This window comes from Telopea speciosissima, chromosome 6 (assembly GCF_018873765.1).
Source record: "Telopea speciosissima isolate NSW1024214 ecotype Mountain lineage chromosome 6, Tspe_v1, whole genome shotgun sequence".
Taxonomy (NCBI): domain Eukaryota; kingdom Viridiplantae; phylum Streptophyta; class Magnoliopsida; order Proteales; family Proteaceae; genus Telopea; species Telopea speciosissima.
The window spans coordinates 64,376,798-64,401,751 of NC_057921.1; the positions used below are offsets into that span (position 1 = coordinate 64,376,798).

At 37.3% G+C, this 24,954-nt stretch overlaps 1 protein-coding gene across 1 annotated transcript; it reads left to right on the forward strand.

Moving 5' to 3' along the window:
- Positions 1 to 10,549: 10,549 nt before the first annotated feature.
- On the forward strand, positions 10,550 to 24,522 carry LOC122664367 (mitogen-activated protein kinase kinase kinase YODA-like). The gene is made up of 12 exons (XM_043860157.1): positions 10,550 to 10,842; positions 15,349 to 16,164; positions 16,322 to 17,062; positions 17,509 to 17,596; positions 17,769 to 17,831; positions 18,723 to 18,883; positions 19,007 to 19,082; positions 19,511 to 19,570; positions 19,657 to 19,764; positions 19,924 to 20,163; positions 22,544 to 22,635; positions 23,197 to 24,522. Exons 2-12 carry the CDS (start codon positions 15,611 to 15,613, stop codon positions 23,714 to 23,716), a joined length of 2,703 nt encoding a protein of 900 aa, XP_043716092.1. The 5' UTR covers positions 10,550 to 10,842; positions 15,349 to 15,610; the 3' UTR covers positions 23,717 to 24,522.
- Positions 24,523 to 24,954: the final 432 nt, after the last annotated feature.

The window sequence follows — 24,954 nt, forward strand, 5'->3', positions numbered from 1 at the left end:
AGATCATGTGATAAGACTCCAGACCACTTTCATAGTTTAAACTTTTAGCCCACCACAAGTAGAATAATTGCCTTAAAAAGTTATTTTTTATTTTAAATGACCGAGTTTCCCTTTTTTTTTTGTTTTTGTTTAATAAGGGTAGCTTTAACTTTGTCAATAAAGGTGAAAATGTAATGATGATCATCCAAGTGTCCAGTTAAGGAAATTTTATCCTCTCAATTACATTGGCCTTACTTGACATTAAGTATATCTAATAGAGGGAGGTAAATCCCATATGGACCCCATCTCGGGCAATGTGTTTGGGCAGGGATAGGATAATCATTTCTGCCTCCTCTATTAGATATATTTGACATCAAGTACGGGCAATGTAATTGAGAGGATAAAGATCCCCGATTAGTGGTCACTTCACTTATTTAAAGAGATTCTTCCTTCTCTTCGGCCTCCAATAAAGGAAAATTTTTGAAAATATATATTTTTTTTAATTTTATGGGAGAGGGTTCACTAAGCAAGCGACATAGATGAGCTCATCAATAAGATGTGACAAAATAGTATCTTCCATAGGAGTGCAACAAAATCATTTTGTATTAGGAGGAGAGACATAGACACAAAAATGTTTGTGTATCCTACTCCAATAGTTCAAAGAATCCCACACCACACCCCCCCCCCCCCCCAAAAAAAAAAAAAAAAAAAACCCCATTGGATCCCACTAAAATGGTAGTGGTAATCTTGTATTTTCAAGTAATTGTGTACGAACTTTTAATCTCTTCACCAAAGATATTGGCGTGGATTCCACAGTCACATGGATCGATCCATAGTCATCAACATCTGCTGCATGGCATGAAAGCACGACCATAGCAAGTGTAATGGCAAGATCTAGGGTTGCAACAGGGTTGGGTTGGGCCTAGGCCCAACCTGACCCTGATTTAGGACTTGAAAAATCCAACCTTGGCCTTAAGTCAGGGTCGGCCTAGACTGACACTAGATGGCCCTTGTTTAGAAAGTATGCCAACCTGCAAGGAACTTGGACTCTTTGTGGTCCAACAAGAATCTTAGCTACATGGAAGAAGTATATACAAGTAAAAGGCTTTGATATTGGTACAATTCTTGATGAAGATGGATGTGTTAGGTTTTATTGTGTTGAACTTGAACTACCACCTACTTTATCTTGATATAATAGCTATCGAAGACAGAGAACAGGTCGAGTTCAGCCTGAGGCCTCAACCTTGGCCCAACCCAGCCCTGACTCAAAGCCTAAAATTCTCAACCCTGACCCGCCCTCAGGATTGAGATATCTCAGCCTAGGCCTTGTTTGGGCTTAGGGCATGCTCAAGCCAACAAGGCCAAACTTGCACCCCCTACCTAACAATGTCACTTGAATTATAAAGACTAAAGTCAATGTGAAAGATTCATGCCATATAATTATTAAATGAGAAATGGTTCCCTTTTAGATTCCACTTAGGAATGCCTCCTATGCAACCTATGTGTTTGCCATGTGGCAAATCAAATCAGAGGGGACTCAAATTTTATAGACAAGTAAAGCTCAAATGGCCACCCCCAAGGTTCAATCTAAAATTAGACTGAACCTAACATGATAGTAACCCGATTACAAATATATATAAAAAAAAGAGGAAAAAGATCTCTACTTGGTGGTGTTTCCTATGCCCTCTCACAGGGTACCGTGAGATGAACATAAACTGAAACCTTAATCGGTTGGTTTCAAATTGGTGCAATACTAGGCCCAGAGCTAGTTCAAATCATATCAACCAATTGACACCTTGCATTCTCTCTCTATTTCATTACAATAAAAAAATTTAATATGCGCTATGACAATATGTTGAATATCATGGGCTACACTAAAATTTGCCCATCGAGAAAACACACACACACACACACGCAATGTTTCAAATAATTATGAGTTCATCAATTACTACATTTAAATTGAAATGGAATTTCCATATTAACAGTCCCTCAAAGTGTCAAATAATATGTAACTTTACTTTTTATCTTTATAGTATGTGTTCAACGTGTCAAATAATATGTAACTTTACTTTTTTATCTTTATAGTATGACACATAATTTGTTTCCAATGGATGTAACATTGTCATCACATGTATACTCAAAAAATTGCATGACAGACAACATCTTTTGATAATGAGAGAATAATATGTCACTTTTAAATTATTTTTTAAAATCTTTTTACACTCATATCTTGAATAACTTTTAAAAATAAGATAATGGACAACTAAAGAAAGATAAATATACGTATAGAGGTGTCATTCAAACACTTCCATTGAAATGTGAACATAGAATGGAGACGACAAGCCGCAATTGGTTAAAGGACATCTTACCATATATTAAACAAATTAGTGTTTGCCACGAGTCTTCCTCCTCTGATGTTGCATGTTTCATTTAAGTTTTTTTTCTTTTTTTGAATGCCATTCTCAATTAAAATTTTATATTTATAATTATTCAATAAAAAAATACAAAATCGATTTGATTAAGAAAAATTGTTAAACAATACTTTGTATATCTATCTGTCTAATCTCTATTCCATCCTAAAGTCTATTCTTTCCATATTATTTTTAATTTTTGTTAATTTTTTTATTTAATAAAGAGTAAGATATTTTTTTCCATTCTATAAACCCATGTATCGCACGGCTTTATGCGGCTGGTCGCCTAGTCATGCCTGTGGGTCGATAGCATGAAGCAAAGCAAAGCAATGCAAGAAGGTGGGGCTGTGAGTCCCATCTATACACTATCTGCCGGTGGAATAGAAATCCACGTCACCCGTTGGCACCTGGGGGAGTGGGGATTCGAATCTAGATCAGCTACCCACATGGGGACGGGTGGGGACAGATCTGACCCCTCCATGGAGTATGGGTCCCATACCCCCATGGAGGGTTCAGATTTGTCCCCACCCGTCTCCATGTGGGTAGCAGATCTGAACTCGACTCGGGATTCATGGTTGAGTCACACAATGCGTCTAGAAGCACGTGTGTCGGTGCGTAGGATGTGATCTTAACATAACTCGGCCCTCTTCGGTCTTCAACACTCCACCTTGACTTGATTAGTTCAAAAAAAATTCGAAGGGAAACTCATTTGTATAATCTAATTCTTGTAAGAAGTAGCAATGATGCGATAGATAGACTATCAAAAAGTTAACAAACACATTGTACTCCACAATAGTGCTTCACGAAATGTCATGAATTCGTCCAGTGCAACACACATGAACTTGAAGATGTTATAAGAAAACGGTGAAGTTGAATCATGCCAAAGGTCACTCACTTTAAGATTGTATGCTGCAATCTAGGTAATGAAAATTAGGTTCCAAGATGAAACAGCCCCAACCGACCCTTCAAATCAAGGGTTTAGGGGTGCTTCTCTGCTTCTCATGCTACAACTACCTCTTCCACTTGATGGAGCTTTTGGAACTCGTATCCATAACCGTGAAGTTCAGTCTACGGAACGTAAACTTCATTCACAACGAAATGTTCTTTATTTTGCTATTCCCTTTGGTTTTGAGGCAAACTATAAGGGGGGGGGGGGCAACTGCAATTATAGTGAGGTTAGTACTTTGTTCTAACTCGATTGGAGGTTGGGGAGACGACACTTTATTTTAAAGGTAAACCGAAGAGGAAGCAAGCTTTGTATATTGCTATTTACTTCAGATGACATCGATCACCACACATCGATTGCACATTGGCAGTCTACTAACTTGCTTTAAGAGAGGGTCGGGCACAAATGAGGAGGCTCAGCCTGATTTGCGACCACCCTTTTGTAAATGAGTAGACAACACACGTTTCGGGTCGAAGCGAAGCGCTCAACCAAGTTGTGCTCAATCAACCAACACAAAAGTATAAGAACATTTTTCTCAAAACAATGAAAATATAAAGCAAACATAAAGTAAGAACATCACACGACTCGATCTGTTTAGCATGTGTATGTGAAAACAAATTTAGTGCAAGCGTTACTCGCCCTAATGTCTTGAAGTTTTTCCCAAATCAACCTTGCAAGCCACATAGTAAATTAAAGCATTACAAATTATTGAAATGTTGGATCTTCAAAAATGGTTGGATGGTGAACATTTTTAAAAAGGGAGAGTACTAGAGAAGAGAAGTTCATAAAATGGTTGGCCATGCAATTGAGATGGCCCTCAAAGTAGAAATGTGGCCACTTATGAGGGTGTTGTATCCAGTATCCATGTACAAATGAATTTGTCACATTGTTCTACCACGTGACTAAAAACAAGCAGTTCCAGATTAAGGTCATATAGAAAAAAAAAATGTTTCCTATTCTTTACTAGTTTTCATATATCATCATCTCTTAAAGTTTATTTTTGCTTAAGATTTCAAAAAAATAAATAAATAAATAAATCAAGCATTGAATTGGTAAAGGACCCAAATCTAACTATCTATTTTATTGATCAAAATAGTTGATTGAAGTAACTCCCTACTTTAATTAACTTAAATTATAACATAAGATCAAGAAAAGAAAAAAAAAAAGATAACAATTATAGTCTTTGGTTGCAAACAATTTTCCTATGCATCGCTCAAGTCCTAGTTGCAAAACAACCTATTCAATTAGAATTACATGTGTAGTACCATATGTGCTTTATTCGATTGCCATTCAACCTTATGTGGCATTTTGATTTAATTAATTTGAGGCGTGAATGCGTGATTAAATTGCCAATGCTACAATATCTACTAGACAATTATATTTTGTTTAATACTATCTGATCCTTTTCTAATCTCCGCTTGTGTGCATTGAATTTCAGATTATGACATTATCAAATCGTCTACAATTAGTGGTCGAAAATTAGGAATGGTGTCCAACAATTAGTATAATTGATTCATTGTCTCCCATTTAGTAAGATAGAGCAAATAATAAATACAGAAAATTATTCTAACATAATGGTTGATGCATAGGCAGTTTAATTATCAATCGAAGATATCATTGCAATGATGCATTATGATTATATATATATTAGAGGGGATAGTACATGTGTGTGTATCTATATAAATAATAATAATAACAATAATAATAATAATCTAGAACCGTCGACGTGCGGCATGCTAGTTGAAGGGCACCAATGGGTGTGCAGGACAAGATAATACAGGAGGGGTGGGGGTCATAAGGTCATTAGAAAGGGGGAAGCATAGAGATAGACTCAACGCGATCTAGCATTTGGCATGTGGGTGGCGTGCCCGACCTTTTTCCTGTGTGCGTGTGTAGTTATAAGTTGTAGCATTCTTTTGATTGCCTCTTATCTTATTCTAAAAAGTTATTAAAGTCAAGGGTAAAAAGGAGTTTTCAAAATAAGTTGAAAGTGACATATCATTATGTCATTTTCAATGACAACAAAAGTTATTCAAGTCAAGGGTAAAAAGGTATTTTTAAAATAAGTTGAAAATGACTTATAATTATGTCATTTTCAATAGTTGTCATTGTCCATGCAAAATTACATAATTTACCCTTGAAGAAAAATAATTGTGTAATCTAAAAGGGCAAAAAGTAAGGTTAAAATCGTGAAGGCACCAATGAGGACACAGGACGTGACATCATATAGGAGGGGTAGGGGTCATAACAAAGGGCGAAAGAGAGAGACATAACGTTCGCTAGCATTCGGCATGCGGGTGGCATGCTGGACCTTTTTCCTCTATTTGTGTAGTTATAAGTTGTGGTTTTGTTTTGATTGCCCCTTGTCTTAATCTAAAAAGTTGTTTAAGTCAAGGGTAAAAATGTATTTTTAAAATAAATTGAAAATGACTTATCATTATGTCATTTTCAATGACAAGAAAAAATTATTCAAGTCCAGTGTAAAAAGGTTTCTACGAAAAAAAAGAGTGTAAAAAGATATTTTCAACATAAGTTGAAAATTGTGACTTATCATTATGTCATTCAATTACATAATTTACCCTCGACAGTGTTAATGATAAAAAAGTATGATTAAAATCTTGTTGTCTTACAACAAGACTCTCTCTCTCGCTCTCTGGGCCTTAAGGGGTACATGAGTGCTGGCATCTTAGCTGCCGAGGTAAGGTTTTCTTAGCCGCCAAATTATCCTACATCTTCTTACATAGAACAAGCCACTGAGTAAAATAAAACCTTAAATATTATTGAAAGGTCAAATTTTCGAAACTAGTTGGATGACAAACATTTTTATAAAACAGAAAAGAACTGAGCAAGAGAAGCTCATAAAATGGTTGGCCATGCAATTGAGATGACCCACACAAATTGATATGCGGTCAATTATGAGAGTATCGTAGCCATATTACTAATGAATTTGTCACATTGCTCTACCATGTGAATCAAAACAAGCAATTCCATATTAAGATCATATAAAAAAAGTGTTTCCTATTCTTTATAGGTTTTCATATACCATGAAGATTATTGTTGCTTAAGAAGAAAAAAAATTCAATGAATTGGTAATAGATCCGAACCTAACTATTTATATTGTTGAAAAAAATAGTTGATTAAGATGTCATCAAGTGCTAAAAAAATATATATAACAATTATAGCCTTTGTTTTTTTTTTGTTTTTTTTTTTATGGGATTATAGTCTTTGGTTGCGAAACCATTTTTCATAGGCATCACTCAAGACTTGGTTGCAAAACAATCTATTCAATTAGAATTACACATACCATATGTGTTTTATTCTGTTGTCATTTAATCTTATTTGGGATTCTCGTTTAATTAATTTAAGACATGATTAAATAACAACACTATAATATCAACTAAGTGACTATTTTTATAATAAAACACTTACTGATCATTTGCTAATCTCAGTATTAATTTGTTTGCGTTGTTATGACATTATCAAATCATCAACAAACTAGTGGTTGAAAATTAGGAATGCTGTCTAACAATTAGCATTGGTTAATTGAATCACATTTAGTAAGATAGAACTAATAATAAATACAAAAGATTGTTCTACCATAGTAGTTGATGCATTGCATGAACAATTTAATTCTCAATCCAAGATATCATCACAATGATACATCTACATTACATTACGTTATGTTATGCCATATTACATTATACTACATTACACTATAAGAAATAAAAAAATTATATTACCCTTGAATAGGGTTGAAAGGAAAAGATTCCTTTGCTCCAAACCCCTGCCTTTTTATCTCTCGGCTCGAGGAGAGGAGATACACTTCTCTGTTTCTTGGAGAATTCTCAAATATGGATAAGGGCTTTTTGCCCAAGGAGTTTTCCCTAATTTTCAGACCCGTTGGTGGATCCTTCACCCCCAAAACTTAGATTTTTCTTGGGTGTGTCCTTGTAAAGAGGATGGGGGCTATTTTTAACAATTCCATAAAGGGAAATGACCAAATTTTGCCCAATATGGGACTATTGTTGCAAAAAGGATCATGCGAATCCACATGTACCTCCCCGGGGATCCATAGAGGGCAAAATGGATGGACAATAGCCCAATGTTCCGATGGCCATAATTTGTGATTAGTAAATCCAATTTTGACGTGCGATATAACATTGGAAATGTCTTTTCGAGCACAACCCCACACCAGGAATAGATTTGACCAAAAAAGTTGCTGAAAAAGTGCAACAAGCAGTGGTGCTTGCTTAGCAATGTGGGGGAATTGATGGCTGATTTGCGCCATTCTTGCACCATTATCTAATGTTCGGGTTTTTAATGTTAAAAATACTTATCATCATGTAGAATATGGCTCTAAAAATCATATTATCAATAATAAGCATGTGGGGTGTTTTGGTCTTTTTCACATAAGCTGAATTCCTTGAGAGAGAGAGAGATTGAGACTGTGGCCATCCTAGGGTCATCATCGTGGGGGGGGGGGAAGTGATAAAATGAGATGTATACAATAGAATCACATTGCTCAACCATGTGAATCAAAATAAACAATTGCATATTAAGATCATTTAAACGACAAGTGTTTCCTATCCTTTAATGGTTTTTATATATCATTATAAATCTTAAAAATTATATCTTACTGTATATGATTTTGCATATCTACCTTATATGTTCATATCAATCACTGACTAGGATAATTGATCCTTAATTCATTCTTTCCTATCTAACAGCCTAACCATAGGAGTAATTGGGGTGATTGGCCCTTGTAAATCTTGTATATATTTGACTCTTTACATCAATAGAAGAAACACAAAAATTCACATTCAATCTCTTACCCTAGCGAAAGCATGATGGGCCCATAACCCACAAGTCCCAGGATCGGAATCTGGCTCTGATACCATGTTAAGCATATGGTAAGAGATTGGATGTGAATTTTTATGTGTCTTTTATTAATGTAAATGGTCAAATATATACAAGATTTACAAGGGTTATGATTAGGCTGTTAGATAGGAAAGAATGAATTAAGGATCAATTATCCTAGTCAGTGATTAATATGAACATATAAGGTAGATATGAAAAATCATATACGGTAAGATTATAGTTATTTAATATTAAAAAAATCAAACACTAAATTGATAAATGATCCAAATCTAATTTTTTATGTTATTAATCAAAATAGTCGATTGAGATGTCATCAAGTACTCCCCTAATTTAGTTAACTTATCTTATAACATGAGGACAAGGAAAAAAATATATACATAACAATTATAGCCTTTGGCTGCAAACCCATTTTTCTTATGCATAACTCAAGAATTGTTTGCCAAATAACCTATTCAATTAGAATTACATGTGTAGTAATGTGCCTTATTCTAGTGTCATATAACCTTATTTGGGATTATGATTCCATTAATTTGAGGCATGATTGAATAGCCCATATTATAATATAAGTTGGGCGACTAATTTTATAACAACACATTGTTTGATCATTTGCCAACTTCAGCTTGTCCGAATTAAATTTTAGATTACAATATTATCAAATCACCAACAAACTAGTGGTTAAAATCAGGATGGTGTCCATCAATTATCATTGGTAAATTGGCTCATAATCAATAAGATAGAACTAATGACAATTGCAAAAGATATTTCTAACACAATGGTTGATAACAAGAGCAGTTTAACTAACAATCAAATATATCATCTCAATGACGCTTTATATATGAAAATATCTTGTTGTTATCAGGTTTGGTGAAGAAATTGTAATGTTACCTTTTTGCCCTTCTAGTATAAGCCATTTTCTAATGAGGGTAAAACCTTGCCATTTCATGTGTGCTCGACAAAAACATGCTAGACAATGACAATTTTAGAGAAAAAAAATTTGTAAACTTTATTTTTTTGGATAAAAGATCATCTATTGAGAAGACTGAGAACAAGATAAGGGATCATGGAGGTAGAGCTCCTAGATCCAAGTAGAGGAATTTGGCCAAACCATCCTACTTGCTAAGGAGGGGGGCCTTCCAAGCCAGAGAGTTAGCTACACTATTTAACTCTCTTGGAATATACAAAACAGAAAAAGATTGAAAGCAAGCACAAAGACAATTAATATCCTGAATCAGAGGAGCGGCGCTTGGAGGAGGATGGTCACCAAGAATAGTGAACTTAACAGCTTCTGAGCAATTTGATTCAATAACAATGTTATCGATGCAGTCGCCAAAAGCATGGAGGAGACCAACTCTAATCACCAACAACTCTCCCATTAAAGGTGAAACGAAGAACATAGGCTCCGAGACAACAGCTGAAGGAGTCCCATGATGGTCACAAACAATAAATCCCAATCCTCACAAGGTTCTATCAGAGATAAATGATGCATCGCAATTGATTTTATAATAACCTTGAGATGGGGGAGTCCAACGGGAGATTTGAAGGTGATTGCAAATAGAGGTTAAAGGAACAGCACTGCTACATTTTTCACTTAATGACTTAAAAAATAACATTTGGAAATAAATAAGAGACTATCAAAAGAAGGTTACGATTTCTCACTTCACAACATTGATTAATATATATTTGGAGGGGTTGCGGCTTGATTAATTCTCTACTTCAAGCCCTCAAAGACCTAAGTAGTGGTGTAGAACACATCTTGAATGATACCATACGATGAACAAACTTTCTTGATATAAGGGTATAACAAAATGAATTGATGACTAAATCTAGGGAAAAGGTTATCTGAGCAGCCGCCAAGGTAGGGTCTGTCTCCTCTTCATATGAAATGACATTGCTATCCTCGTATGTAAGATACTATTTTATCACATCTCATTGGTGCACTCCCCATGCCTCAGATGACTTTCTCTTCTAAAATTACTACCATCGATAATTGTTTATGATATCACTAGAGGAGAGAATCTTCCCAAGTGGCATAACTCATAACCCCAATAGTTATACTATCTACTTGGAGATCCGTGCGATGGTCGTTTGACCTGTCGTAAAGAATTGGTGATTTCATTTCACTTCGTGATGGCCAATTAAGTGATTAACTGTTTATGATTAGGGTAATTTTGAGATTTTATAACACAACGACGAGTCACGACTCGAAAGAAATAGCGTAAGACACTGTAAAGAAATTGCGTAGACCATAGGTTATATTTAGTTTCTTCCCTTCAAATAAAAAAATAAAAAATTATTTGTTTAATAAATCATTTATCATTTTTTTTTTAATATTAAAAATCATAAACATCTATCAGACTGTATCAGACATCTTCATTTTTCTCCGCTTCAGAGTTCAGACACTCCATGTCTCTCTATCTCCTTATCTCCCATTACTTTATTTGATGTTTTGTCTCGCCATTTCTATTCTTTTCTCTAACTTCGTTTTTCTCCAGACCTGACCGTCAAAATTCTGTAAATCTTGAATCTTTACTTTCATTTTCCCTTTCTGTTTAGCTTATATAGGGTTTCGTTTTTCCTCTTCTGGATTTGACTGAAAGCCAGAAAGTAGATGGATGGTGACTACTTAAGGTTAGTGGTTTGAAAGATTTATAATTGCAGTAATATGTCTTTTGTTTTTATTTTGTGTTTTTTTTTTGAACAAATGGTTGAATTCGTAGATCTGTGTTGGGAGACTGAGTTTTCTTAGTTGTGATGTTTGAGTGGATTACGCAGCTAGCTGGTGCGTTCGTTTCATAGTTTGATTGTCGTTACAAAGAAATTAGTTTGTTTGATATTTGCGTCTGAACTGTACTCAGTGGATCCAACTGAAGTTTTTCCGAGCTTTCGGTAGATTTTGTGATATTTATAAGATTTGTCTGGTTACAGCAGTTGAGTTGACCGTGGAACTAGAGAGATCTCAGTGCTGGACTGAAAACCACTTTTCATTTTGATTGGAGATGGGCTTTGAATTTTAGCATGGTTTGGTGGCATTTCAAAAATAAGATTGAAAGATCGCCCTAAAGTAAAATCTTTTGATGGTTTGAGAAGATTTTGAATTGCAACTAAATCTATGTCATCAACGGAATTATCTGTGTTTGTAGTGCTTGTACTCTTAGTGTGTTCCCTTTTTTAGCTCAGTATGGAATTCACCTCTTGTTTCCTTTGATTTTTTTGGTCTAATTGCGGAGAAGGATATAATCTATTGGTTGGCTTCGGATATTTATCCCAGTGCACGAATGGCATCTATCTATTCCGATAATTTTTTTCCGTTCTTATGTAATTCGCTGGTAGTCAAGACTCTCCAGGCCTTGTCTCAATGACTTGGGGTCGGGCTCATGAACCGTGCAGTTAAACTGGTGCTCTGCACCCCCTCTCCTCCCTCACACTATTATCAGAGGCTCCGGCCCCACTCATACCACACTTGAATCTCTCTCTCTCTCTCCTGTGATGCCAGGAGAGAAGGTGTGACTTCATCGGCTATTGAAACAGTATCCTTCCTCAAGAATAACAAAGTCTCCCCCTCTCAAATCAGATCCTTTTTGGCAGACTCCAGTGTTCTAGATTCACTGTCCAACACAGGAGTAAACATAGATCTTTACTTAAACGAAACATAGGTTGAGAATCTGTGAAAATCCAAGATTTCAGAAGTCATTTTATTGCTCAAAATGCACTTTGCCACTGTTCTTCCTCATGTAAACATCAAAAGCATTATAGTGGTTACAACCATAATAGCGCTTGGTGGCACCAAGTCAGCTACCTACCTTGAAGCTTTGCTTTTGCATGTGTGTGTGTGTGTGTGTGAGAGAGAGAGAGAGAGAGAGAGAGAGAGAGAGAGAGGTATTATAGCTCATGTGGAGAGTAACTACTCTCCTTGCCCAGGGGGAGGATGCAGACTTCTGGACAGTAAATGCACACAACCAGCTTATAGATTCATATCTTTAATTAGTTACTTCAATTGATCATTCAGTCTGAAATTTCTGAACGTTTTGGTGATCCTATATGTCCAATTCCTTTCAGAACTTGGATGACAGGTATTCTTGTAATGGCTAGCAATCCAATAGGTGCCCCACCAGCTGCACGGTGAAGAGTTGCTAGATGTACGACACATAGTGATGTTATGTTTGTCAAACTATGCAACACTCATTTACATACATTGGTTTTTAATGTAATGTATTACAGTTGAGCATACCTTGTAATGCATATATTTCCCGATTGTAGAATAAGTTAACTTTGGTATTGAATCCGTAATTAAATTTTTTTCCCATCCATGACCATTTTCCTTTCCGCTTCTCCAAGCACTTTGTCTTAGACTTGAGTAACTGTGTGACTGGAAAAGATGATAGCAAACATACTTATAGCATCTATCTGTGGGTGTTAGTTATCAGAAACCAAGACTTCGTGTTGTTTAAATATTATTTTAATATATATATATATATATATATATATATATATATATATATATATATATATATATAGTTATAGTTATAGTTATAGTTATGCTACTTAAATGATGGACCATTGCTTCAGTTAGACGTTGGATTAATTAGGGATTTAGGGTTATTTATTTAAGGGGAAGAGATCCGCACACTGTTAGTGTGCAGATTCTTTCGCACGCCCTCACACAAAATTGAGGACTCTACACATGTCTTTTTTTAATTTTATTTCATTTGTTTTGAAAATGCGGCTCCACATGGATGATACCCTTTTCAGAACATTGATTGGTCTGGTGTGCAGATTCCTTCCCACACTGCCAGCGTGGGAATCCCTCTCCCTTTATTTAAATTGTAATCTTTATTTTATCTTGTTGGAGTTAGTTAACAACTGGGTTCAGTAGGAAGTTGAGTTTGAGTTATTTTGTAATGTTTCCTTTTATCGCTGTTGATGGAGTCGTTGTTAGAGTTGGAGTTTATTTCAGTGTTGAGTCCAAGATAGAGTCAAACTCTGTTTTGGATTTTGATTAGGATTATGGGTTTTTTGTGTCTTTAAATACATGCTGTAATTAATGATTCATAGATATCTTTGGAGTGAAAGTTTTGAGTTGAATAGTTGATACCTTTGACTGCCATGAGCTGCAGATCCCTCTATCTTCTCCTCTGATTTTCTCCCATTTGTCTCGGGTTTTTTTTCTTTTTCTTCTCTTATTCTTCTTGTCAGTTCACTATGTTCTGGTGTTGGATCTTATTCAGCAAGAGGGAACTCAATCTCTCTTGTAACTTCTCTTTTCAGTCGTTGTTACAGAGATCCAAATCCCCACCTGAAGTCAATGGTCACTGTTATCTTTGTTTTTACTGCCATATGCTATTTCAGAAAATTTCTTTGACTGGTTGCGTGCCATTTCGTTAGATTGATGGTTGGTATTGGGAACCTTGCCATACAAATTTAGATTCAACAAACCTATATTGAGGGAGTGATTTTCTCCAAATCGAGAGTGTCTTCCGCCACTGGTTCTGTTGGATCAAGGTAGAAGACGATCCCTCTTCTTTTCCTTTTTGAGTAACCCTTTTAAAACTCAAGTTCCATAAGTACCCTTGCCTATTTCTTTTAACCCTTCTTGGCCTTATTTTATTTCCTCTTCCTAGTTTGCCCCTCCTCATTAATTAAAATTCATTATTTATCCTTTCATTTTGTCTACCCAAATACCCTTTTAAGATTCTTCCTATTTACAATTCTGCCACTGGTCTGAAACCTCAAAATATTTACTGTATTGCCACTAGTGCTTTTGATTTGAGTTATCTAACACTTCAGTGGGCCTATAGCGAGCCCAAATAGGGTTTTGTTACCCGGGTTCCTCATCAACCATGAATAAGAATGGACGGTGATGTGGTGCTTAAACAATTTTGAACTACACTGCAGCTGAAAACATATGTAGGTTGAACTTATGTCAAATAGTTTCCTGTTCCATTCATAGAGCAATTATATGTTAATTCAAATAGTTTTCTGTTCCATTCATAGAGCATCAAAATGACAATATTGGTATTTCTATGCTGAGCAGGGTTGTTACCTCCCTATCATGCTCAATTAATTCAGTAGAATGAGGCAAGGGTTAGAATGAATCTTGGAGATCATCCCGTATCATCAAAGTATGTCACGTTGATTATCTTTTCTTCATTGGTGCACAAGGAAGTAAGTGATGTAGCAGCTGGGCAATTTAAAGCGGAATTCGTAGGGTGGACATATATTGTTGTTTGTAGTTTTACTGTAGCTGAAGGGTGGATGTGCCACTTTTTGTGTTATTTTTATATTATCTTCTCCTTCCTTTCTTCTGAATAGAACTATTGATTATCTATCTACCAAAATACCTTTACATACCTTGACACACTTTCACACAAAGGCAACAAGACGAGGGATGATCAACTAAATGGTTTGATCATGTGCAATGATAACCAATTTACACCTTGACACACTTTCACACAAAGGCAACAAGACGAGGGATGGTCAACTAAATGGTTTGGTTATGTGCTATGATAACCAATTACTCTACTAGTTAGGAGTCATAAAGTGCAAGTTCAAGGTTATAGAAGGACAACAAGAAGGTTGAAAAGGACTTGGGTAAAAATAGGGAAGTCATTGCAGTTTACAAATTTTAGGAAGGACGTGGCCTTAGATAGAGAAGAACAGTTGAAAAAGATTCTTATATCTGACCCAAATTAGTTGAATTAAGATTTTGTTTCCTTCAGTTACGTAAATCTGCATATGCATGGTTTTGAGTCTTTATAATGGTCCTAGAATATCTTGATTTGGATTGGGATTGATTGCTCATTTCACTGACACGATGGGACTGTGAAATATTGATCAACATATAATCAAATACAGTTAGCTGATCCTACCTCATGGGTTTTTGAATCTGAAAGGTCGAATCAGATCCAAATCTGGATCAGCTGATCTTAAAAACAATTGTACGTACATACTGTTGTCAAAGATACATTTTATGATGTTTTCTGGTAGAACTTCAATTGTGCATGCCTTGCATGGTTAAAATGTAAGGAATCTATAATTGTCAGAGATAAATTTTCTGATGTTTGCCTTACAAGTATCTCTTCAATGTATGGAATCTTATTTTCCATCGAAAAGCTAATACTGATTCTCTTTCCACAGGTTCTTATTGTGCACATGTTCTTTCTCAGCTTCACTGTTAACTCTGCTTGCTCAGAGTCTGGAGTTGGTAGGTGTTGCCATCTGCCGGTTCCTTTTTGATGAGAAGGTCTTTAGGTGTTAGCCATTGGATGTTCTCATCGTGTTGAATGTTTCATATCTGGTCTGGTGTTGTTTGACTTATTGTGAAATTGTGACTTCTATCTGGTGAGCATTGAAGTGCAAGAACACATCATCACTTCTGTAATATATTTTAACCTAAAAGATGCCTTCATGGTGGGGGAAGTCTTCATCCAAAGAAGCGAAGAAAAAATCAAGCAAGGAAAGTTTTATTGATACATTGCACCGAAAATTTAAAATTCCATCTGAAGAAAAGGGTAATATTAGATCATCTGGACCTTGTCGACGACGTAGTGATATAGTTTCGGAAAAGGGTTCTCAGTCCCGTGCTGCATCAAGATCGTCTTCCCCCTCCAAACAAGTATTACGATGTCAAAGTTTTGCAGAAAGGCCTCATGCACAACCCCTTCCTCTTCCAGGGTTGCACCCTGCAATCATAGGACGGACGGATTCCGGAATCAGTGTATCTACAAAAACAAGATCGGAAAGATGCTCTAAGCCGTCATTGTGTTTGCCACTCCCAAAACCTGGTTGTATCCCACACAGGCCAGATGTAACGGATGTCGATGGAGATTTGGCCACTGCATCTGTTTCTAGTGATAGTTCAATTGATAGTGATGATCCAGTTGACTCACGCCATCTTAGCCCGCAGACAACCGACTATGAAAGTGGGACCAGAACGGTAAACAGTCCTTCCAGGTGAGCTTGCATATGAACTGATTGCATATATTGAGGTTTCCTCTGAGGCTTTTTTGTTGGAGCATCCCTTATTTATGAGTGCTTCTTGATTATCTTTTATATTCTTTCTTTTGATTTTCCATAAATCTTACTCAAAAGTTGCCCTGTCTTGTTGAAGCACGATGCACAAGGACCATTCCCCTATCATCACCCGAAAGAACTCAACAGAGGCGCTGAAGCCGGCTAATCTATCGTTCAACAATCAGATTCTTTCTACATCATCTAAACGGGGACCGCTAAGCAATTATGCACCAAATTTACTGATTCCTCCGCGTGGTGCTTTTGGAAGTGCTCCGGACAGCTCAATGTCAAGCCCTTCAAGAAGTCCTATGAGAGCATTTGGCACCGATCAGATTTCTAGCTCCGCCTTCTGGGGAGCAAAGCCTTATACAGATGTTTCATTACTTGGATCTGGTCACTGCTCGAGCCCAGGTTCAGGTCATAATTCTGGGCATAATTCAATGGGAGGAGATATGTCAGGACAGTTATTTTGGCAGGCCAGCAGGGGAAGCCCTGAGTGTTCTCCAATACCTAGCCCCCGAATGACAAGTCCGGGTCCTAGCTCCCGTATACATAGTGGTGCTGTCACTCCTCTGCATCCACGGGCTGGAGGGGCAGCCACAGAATCATCAACAGGCTGGCAGGAGGATGGGAAACAAAGCCACCGGTTGCCGCTTCCTCCTATAAGTGTTTCTAATTCTTCCCCTTTCCCTACGCCAAGTTCACCTCCAACAATGTCCTCTTCACTTCCACGAAGTCCTGGAAGGGCAGAGAATCCAACGAGCCCTGGTTCGCGATGGAAGAAGGGAAGGCTACTGGGCAGAGGCACCTTTGGACATGTGTATGTTGGTTTTAACAGGTTTGTATCTGAAAGAGTTGAATGTTTTCTTGCACTCTCATGCGCGCATGTCACACACACAAATGCACCTGCAAGTTTGTGTGCCTGCATCCCCTAAGTTTTCATGAGCATTATGTACAAGATATTACTGTTTTCCTTCTGCCTGCAATCTCATTTTTTGGAAGTAGGTAATGGTTGAATGCTTTTGTCACTTTATTGATTATCATGCAGTTCATTTTTCAGTTTTAGGTAAAGAGAATTATTTGTGCATTTGAATATTGTTTGGTTAATTTCATCAGTGCATTCTTTAATTCTCAATCTAAAAACCAGTCTGAGGCTGTTTAAAGTCATTGTGATTGGGTGCATTTGCCCTGATTTTGTGGAGAAGCCATTTCATAGTTCTGTAAATTCTCAAAAAGTGGTTCTCATTAAAACATTTCTATTGTGTTCTGTTGCTATGATTTTAGCGAAAGTGGTGAAATGTGCGCTATGAAGGAGGTTACCCTATTTTCAGATGATGCGAAGTCAAAGGAAAGTGCAAAGCAGTTGGGACAAGTAAGGATTTTATTTTATTTTTTAAAAATTAATTTGAATTTCCCCTCTAGTAGATTTGTTAGGAGGATTTTGGTCTGAACTCTGAATTCCGAAGTTAGTTTTCCCCAACATTATTTTTGCTATACGTTTTGGTGTGAGAGAACTTCTCAGTTTTTAAAGTTTATTATGACAGGAAATTGCTCTTCTTAGTCGCTTGCGGCATCAGAATATAGTACAGTATTATGGTTCTGAGACGGTAAGCATTCTGTCAGTTCTGAACAGTTCAAAATGCTTTCTCTGTATCTCACTGGTTCAGTTTTATTTTTCATTCTATGTATGGCTAATCATGAATTGGTTGCTGATGATTTGTTTGTACAAGCTTTATGTTCTCTGTAATGCTTCTGGTATTGTTGTGTTTTTGCCGCAATCCATTCTAATGCTTCTGTTTCTTCTGATTGATACGCTGCAGTTCACCCATCTATACTTCTCACTGTTGAATTGTTTCTGGGAAACTAGCTATTATGGTTTCCAATTTTTTACTCCTAGCTACTAGGATGGCAGTAAGGTTTAGTGAAATTATTTTCTTTAGTTGCAACATTGTGCATTTATAGTTCAACATAAGAAACTTGAGTCCATGTTGAAAAATTTGTCTGGGGGAATTAATTTATCAATCATTTGGTTTGTTTCTGGGTTGAATATTTAGTGCAGCTTATTTAATTTTTTATTATATGGTGAAACATGAGCTTTTTCCGGACCTTAAATCAATTTAGCTGTACTGCTACATCAGTCTCTTGACACTACATGCACAGCTGCACTTGGTCTAACTTCATGTTTTATGGCCTACATGTGCAGTCACCTGACTGAAATTTATCAACTAGATACTGTGTTGAAAGTCAATTACTCGGACCTTTATTTTTTTGAAGTTACAAGGACCTTTCTTTTATTGGAACAATATTTTTGATATTATATCATTGAGTCATATTTATGGTTTCAAATTTATTGTGCATTTGTTCCTTCCGATTGAAGTTTATACCAGATGATGTTTCAGACTTTTAAAAAAAAAAATTTCTTTTTCTTTTCCCGTTCATTCTTATTTTACTTCTTTTTTTTTAAATGATCTGATTTTCAAAACTATTTTATTGAACAGGTAGATGACAAACTGTACATCTACTTGGAGTATGTTTCTGGCGGCTCCATCTATAAGCTTCTTCAAGAATATGGACAGTTTGGTGAGCTGGCAATACGCAGTTATACTCAGCAAATTCTTTCAGGCCTTGCATATTTGCATGCTAAGAATACTGTTCATAGGTCAGTGTAGTTACTACTTTCTGTTGGTTTTCGTTAACTAAGATTTGGCTGTTATTTCTGCTTTTAATGACTATATATTGTTGCAGTTCTCTGTCTTTACATATCAGCTCTATTTCTGTACAGGGATATTAAGGGAGCGAATTTACTTGTAGACCCCAATGGACGGGTGAAGTTAGCAGATTTTGGGATGGCAAAGCATGTAATATTTTTTTTTTCCTTTTTTGGATTCATTCCATTCTTTACCATCCCACTTTCAGTATGTAGTCAAATAATGTTAGAAATTTCTAGCGTAATCTGTCGAAATTAGAAAAATATTTCTGTTTCCTTCGTGGTTGAAATCTATCGAAATTGGAAAATATTCTGTTTCCCTAGGGGTTGAAATCACCCCCATGTGAACTCTCTAACGTTGGTCATAGCTCAAATGATTGCCAACCAATCTACCACTGGTTGTGAAGTAATTTGGGCTGAACAGAAGCTAGGGCAGTGTCCTGTTAGGGTATTTGCTTGTTAGTTAATTTCCAGTATCGGTGCATGATTACACAATTGAATCACCACGCCTTTTGTTTTATGGTCCCTGTTTGATTTTCCTGGTTAAGAAAAATCTTAATATTTCTATCATCATTACAGATTACTGGACAATCGTGTCCCTTATCTTTCAAGGGAAGCCCTTACTGGATGGCACCTGAGGTCAGTACATTTTACTTTTCTTGCCCATTTTTTGTGGTTTTCAACACACTTTCCAGTAGTATCTATCATTTCCATTGTTCATTCAGGTTATAAGAAATTCAAATGGTTGCAATCTGGCTGTTGATATATGGAGTCTTGGATGTACTGTTCTTGAGATGTCTACAACAAAACCACCATGGAGCCAGTTTGAAGGGGTCAGTAGTTGCATATCAGGACTGGAAGAACCTGGAATTATTCATATATATTGTAGTTCGTCATAAGTTGGCCCATGTTTAGTTGTTTCTTCTATAAATGAATGTAAATTCCATTTTGTTGGCTTCTTATACTGATATTATCTGTCCTTTGGCTAAAAGGTTGCTGCCATGTTTAAGATTGGGAACAGTAAAGACCTTCCAGCAATACCTGATCATCTCTCAGAAGAGGGGAAAGATTTTGTCAGGAAGTGTTTGCAACGCGATCCGCAACATCGTCCTTCAGCTGCTCAACTTTTGGATCACCCTTTTGTAAAAAATGCTGCACCACTGGAGAGACCCATTTTGGCTTCTGAGCCTACTGAAATACCACTTGGAGTTACTGATGGAGCGAGATCTCCGGTATGGATATATTTCTTGCCTAGCTATTTTGTCTGGCATACTTGTTTCTGGTCTCTTTTTATTTTTTTATTTTTTTTTATGACGTGTGACAGGATGCATTATAATCATAAGTTCTTGGAACGAAGTTGCTTGTGTCTGTCAGCTGTTTCTGGTTATTTCACCAGTCATCGTTTGTGAGAACTTTTATTCGTCACTTTGCATGTTTACTTTGGTTAATTCCACATCTGCGTGACCTGAAAATAGGTCTACCATCTTCCTCCTGTAACATGCAACTTCGTAGTTAGGATGACATGGTCTGTAGATGCACCATAGGTGTAGCTATTACGTTTGCTGAACAGCTGGGTAATAACAGGATGGTGCACATGGAAAGTATATCTAGTTAAACATATTGACAACTTTTATCATATACACTTCTTCTCATCAAGCAAGAGAGAGTTTCTTCTATTTGAACTTATTCCAGCTTTAGTGAGCTGAACTTTGATACAAGGCTGCTGACTTGGTCTCCTAGGCAATACAGAATAGGTGGTAGCATTAGAGACGAGAATGCTACAATGTTGGTCCATAATTGGGGTGAACTGGAATTGGTAATTCTCCGGCATATTGGATTTGTTAGATGAAGAGGATTTATGAAGGTGATTGTAGAGGGTGATTGTAGAGGGTGATTCAGCCATTGTTATAGGGTGAGTGCAATCTTTTGTTGTAGGTTCTTGAAGTACTGTCATCTTCTTTGGCAGGATCCGTCTTCAGTACGTCATAGGAACCTCAAGTTCTGTGGGGTTTATTTTTTTTCCTGTGACATTGCAGATGAATTTCAAACAAAATATTTTTGGCCTAGGATTTGTATGGGACATATATGACTTAGTATTTGGCTGATATTGGTATTTGTTGTGTTTTTTAGCTTGCTTTGATTTGGTTTGCTTTATTCCCATTCAGGGTGTTTTTTAGCTTGCTTTGAAGTTAAGAGAATGTGGATGACCTTAAGGGTGGGCGATATTTCGGGGGGGGGGGGCGCTTACATGTACAAAAATGTACGATTCTTTTTTGGGGGAGGGGGAGGGGGAATCTGGAGGATGGTAGCGATCTTTTTTATGAGTGTACAACTGTACATGTAAAAAAGAAATATAAGAAAAATGTTTTTTTTTGGGGGGGGGGGTGGTGGGGTGGAGGTTGCCTTTTTTTTAACTTAACTCTTTTTTGGGAGGGGGGAATGGGGAGGATGGTAGCCATTTTTTTATGAAGCTTATTTTATTTTGTGTTTTTTTTTGGGGGTGGGGGTGGCGGGAAGAGGAATAAATGTTGACCTCAATGATATTTTCTTGGCAGCTCTTATTCGCATCCAGTTGGAGTTATATTTAATGATTTTTGGGTTCTGATGTCAGAAATGTTTTCTAGTGTACCGGTAAGGAGTGTAATGATTATATGATTCAAGATTAGAGGAGTTAAAAGACCAATAGTAAACCAAAACTGACTTGGGAAGAAGTGGTGAGAAATGATATGAATGTAGTTGACTCAAGTGACTATTGCTATAAACAGAGCTGAATGGCAAAATGGGATCCGTGTAGCTTACCTCATTTAGTTGGGGGAATACTTGAGGTGAGTTGAGCTATGTTCACAGTGCCTTTCTGGATCCATCATTAAAAGGACAAAATCCAGATCAAATTTCAAAGGATTTTGATCTGTGGGTTTTGGGCACTCTTTGGCACATTTTCTTGGTGGAAGCGGTTATGGTTTGGGTTTGGAGTTGATGAATAGCTTTAATTGAAATGGTTTGATAAGTGGCAGTTTTCAAGAAGATAGTAACGGACAATGAGGTAAGAGTTAAGGGTGGAAATAGTAATGGTTTGTCCAGGTTGTTATAGCTTGAATCTGTAGCATGGTTAGAGCTTCTTATCTGCTAAGAAATGCTTGAGGTCTGATCTGAAAGTTGGAAGAAGGTTTCAAAACAATGACCAAAAGGTTAATAGGTCTGTGCTTCTATGGCTGACTTTTCCCAAGCATGAAATTAAGGATTGCATCCTCGGGGGTATTTTCAACTATAGGTGTAATACCGAGGCTTAACAGCTGTAGAGCCTTTTGTTCCTGGTTCATTTCTTGTTTTACCTTTTCTTTGGCTTTGTACTTACATGCATGGGTTGCTGATGGGCTTTCTTTATATGATGACATTAAAAAGAGCAACCCAGTGCATGAGGCTCCAGCTACTGCAGGGTCTGAGAGGGGAAAATGTACACAGCCTTACCCCCTGCTTTGCAAGAGTGGCTGTTTCCAAGTTTTGAACCCGCAACAAACACTTTAATATGACGACATTAATATAGTAAAATGAATCTGGTTTTTGTAATTTTGGATGTTTTACCTGTTGATATTATCTATGATCATCTTTCAGGGTGTTAGGCATGTGAGGAACCTTTCTTCCTTGGAGACAGAAGGGCTAGCGATATATCAATCCAAAGGTGCCAAAGGTGGCCTAGCATCCAGGTCTCTCCCTCTCTACAGACCCAAAACTTAATGTATTTGTTGTCCAAATGTTATAAATATCATCACTTCCATTTATCCCTTTATATGTTTATTCAGTCTCACTTTGCTCCCCCCCCCCCTCTTATGTTGTATGTTTTGAACTTCGTAAGCCTATATTAAATATATATTTGCATTTATACGATGAAAAATATTCCTGGAAAATATGGCCTGGGATATAACATAAGGCGCCGCCTAGGCCTTGTGAAGGCCTTTCCTAGGTGTCAAGGGCCCAAGGCTGCTGGCCACTGCTGTGGTTCGCATTGGCACCATGACAGCTATGATGGTGTTTAATATCAGATAACATATTGCTCTTGTTTTCCTTTTTATATTTACTTTCTGTTCCATGATTACTTTTATGCCTTTGCATGATTTCGAACTACATGTCAGAGGCTCAGGCCTAGTACCCAACCTGTTTCTGATTATTTTCTTAGTACCAATGCAAAAGACCTCAAATCCATTTTGGTTGGTTGTGATTAGTTATTAATGACCCATGTATTGAATGAGTATCCTTTTGATGTCCAGTGATAATATGCTGAGGAACATATCATGTCCAGTATCTCCTATTGGAAGCCCGCTTCTCCATTCCAGATCCCCACAACATGCGAATGGAAGGATGTCCCCTTCTCCTATATCTAGCCCTCGTACCCCATCTGGTTCGTCCACGCCTCTCACTGGTGGAAATGGTGCTATTCCATTTCATCATCTGAAGCAGTCAGCTTACTTGCATGAAGGCTTTGGGAGCATGCCAAGGTCCCCAAACAGTCTCTATGGCAATGGTTCCACATATCACGATCCCAGACCTGACCTCTTTCGGGGGATGCAGCCTGGATCTCACGTCTTCCGGGAACTAATGTCATCTGAAAATGATGCTCTTGGAAAGCAGTTTGGAAGGCCTGCCCATGGGGATTCAAGGGAATTGTATGATGGTCAGTCTGTGCTGGCTGATAGAGTATCTCAGCAGCTATTGAGGGATCATGTGAAGTCAAATCCATCTTTGGACCTTAGTCCTGGCTCAATATTACGCCGCACAAATGGTATATGACTCCAACTTCTGAGCATATTCTTTGGAAGGTTGATATATAAGCATGTTATCAGCAAAGAAGGCCCATTGTACGATAAGGACCCAGATTGAAATTCTGGAACAAGGTTCGATCTTTGGAAGCTAAAGTGGCCAACAAGAGGTTTCTCATTACGACTTCTCTTTGGTTTCTCCACATGGTAAGCAACCTTGCTATCCTAGTTCATGTTTTAATGCCTGAACTATCTGCACTCGATCGACTTTGACATGTGGCGATGGCTGAAACGTGCTTCAAGCTTTTAAGCTTTTCTGCTGTTATCAAGCTCATTGTGTTTTGATTTGTCAATCTCTGTGGAACCTTGCTCGAGTCACTTGACTGAAATTTGAACTGGAAATCTTATTTTGAAGGGGAGATGGCTTCCAAGGAACGAAAACTCAGCAGTTTCTTGCAGTAGGGTGGGGGAGGGAAGGGGGGGGGGGAATCCCTGTGGTGAAAAGAACTGTATATTTTAGATCATCATACAAATGAAAGGGGGGGAGTAAGTTGGAAGAATTATTAGGCATTTGGACTCTATTTTTGGTTTTGCTCTTTATTTTTTTCTTCCAATTTTTAATCCTTTGCTTTTTGCCCAAAACTACTGTACAGAAGACGGGAAACTGGATTGGGGTCCAGATTTTGTTAAGGAGGCAGTTGGCAATTTGCGAAGCCTGTGCTGATAAGTCATATTGCTTGAGCTCGGGTCAGTATTAACTGTTGTAGACTGGTCTACCTAATTTATTCTATGTACATCATAACTGCAGTAAATTGAAGAAATCTGATTCCGTTTCCTTCATGTTACCCCCAGACTCTAATGATTATAACTAGAATTTGCAAATAATTTGTGTTCGAGTGAATTTCTGAAAAAGATTTCCCTTCTGTCAGTATGACCTGTTAGAATGCCGTGAACCCTGGAATTGTCTGAGATGCTTTGCCGAAGACCAGCGCTTTCAAGGCATTGCCTTCATCGGGCATATCTTTCATAATCAAAAGCTTGGACTGGGTTAACGTGATGTCTTAACCCTTCATAAAGACATGAAGGTCGAGAGGAAATTTATTTCTTATTCACTAACCCTCATGTGGGGCTAATAGTTTTTAGGGAAAATGTTCTCAGCACCAAGGGCGTAGGATGCCCCAGATACATGGGTAGGTAAAATGACCGCTCCGCCTCATGTTTCTGGGTTGAATAGACTTTTTTTTTTCCCTGAGCTTTATGTGGTTTTAT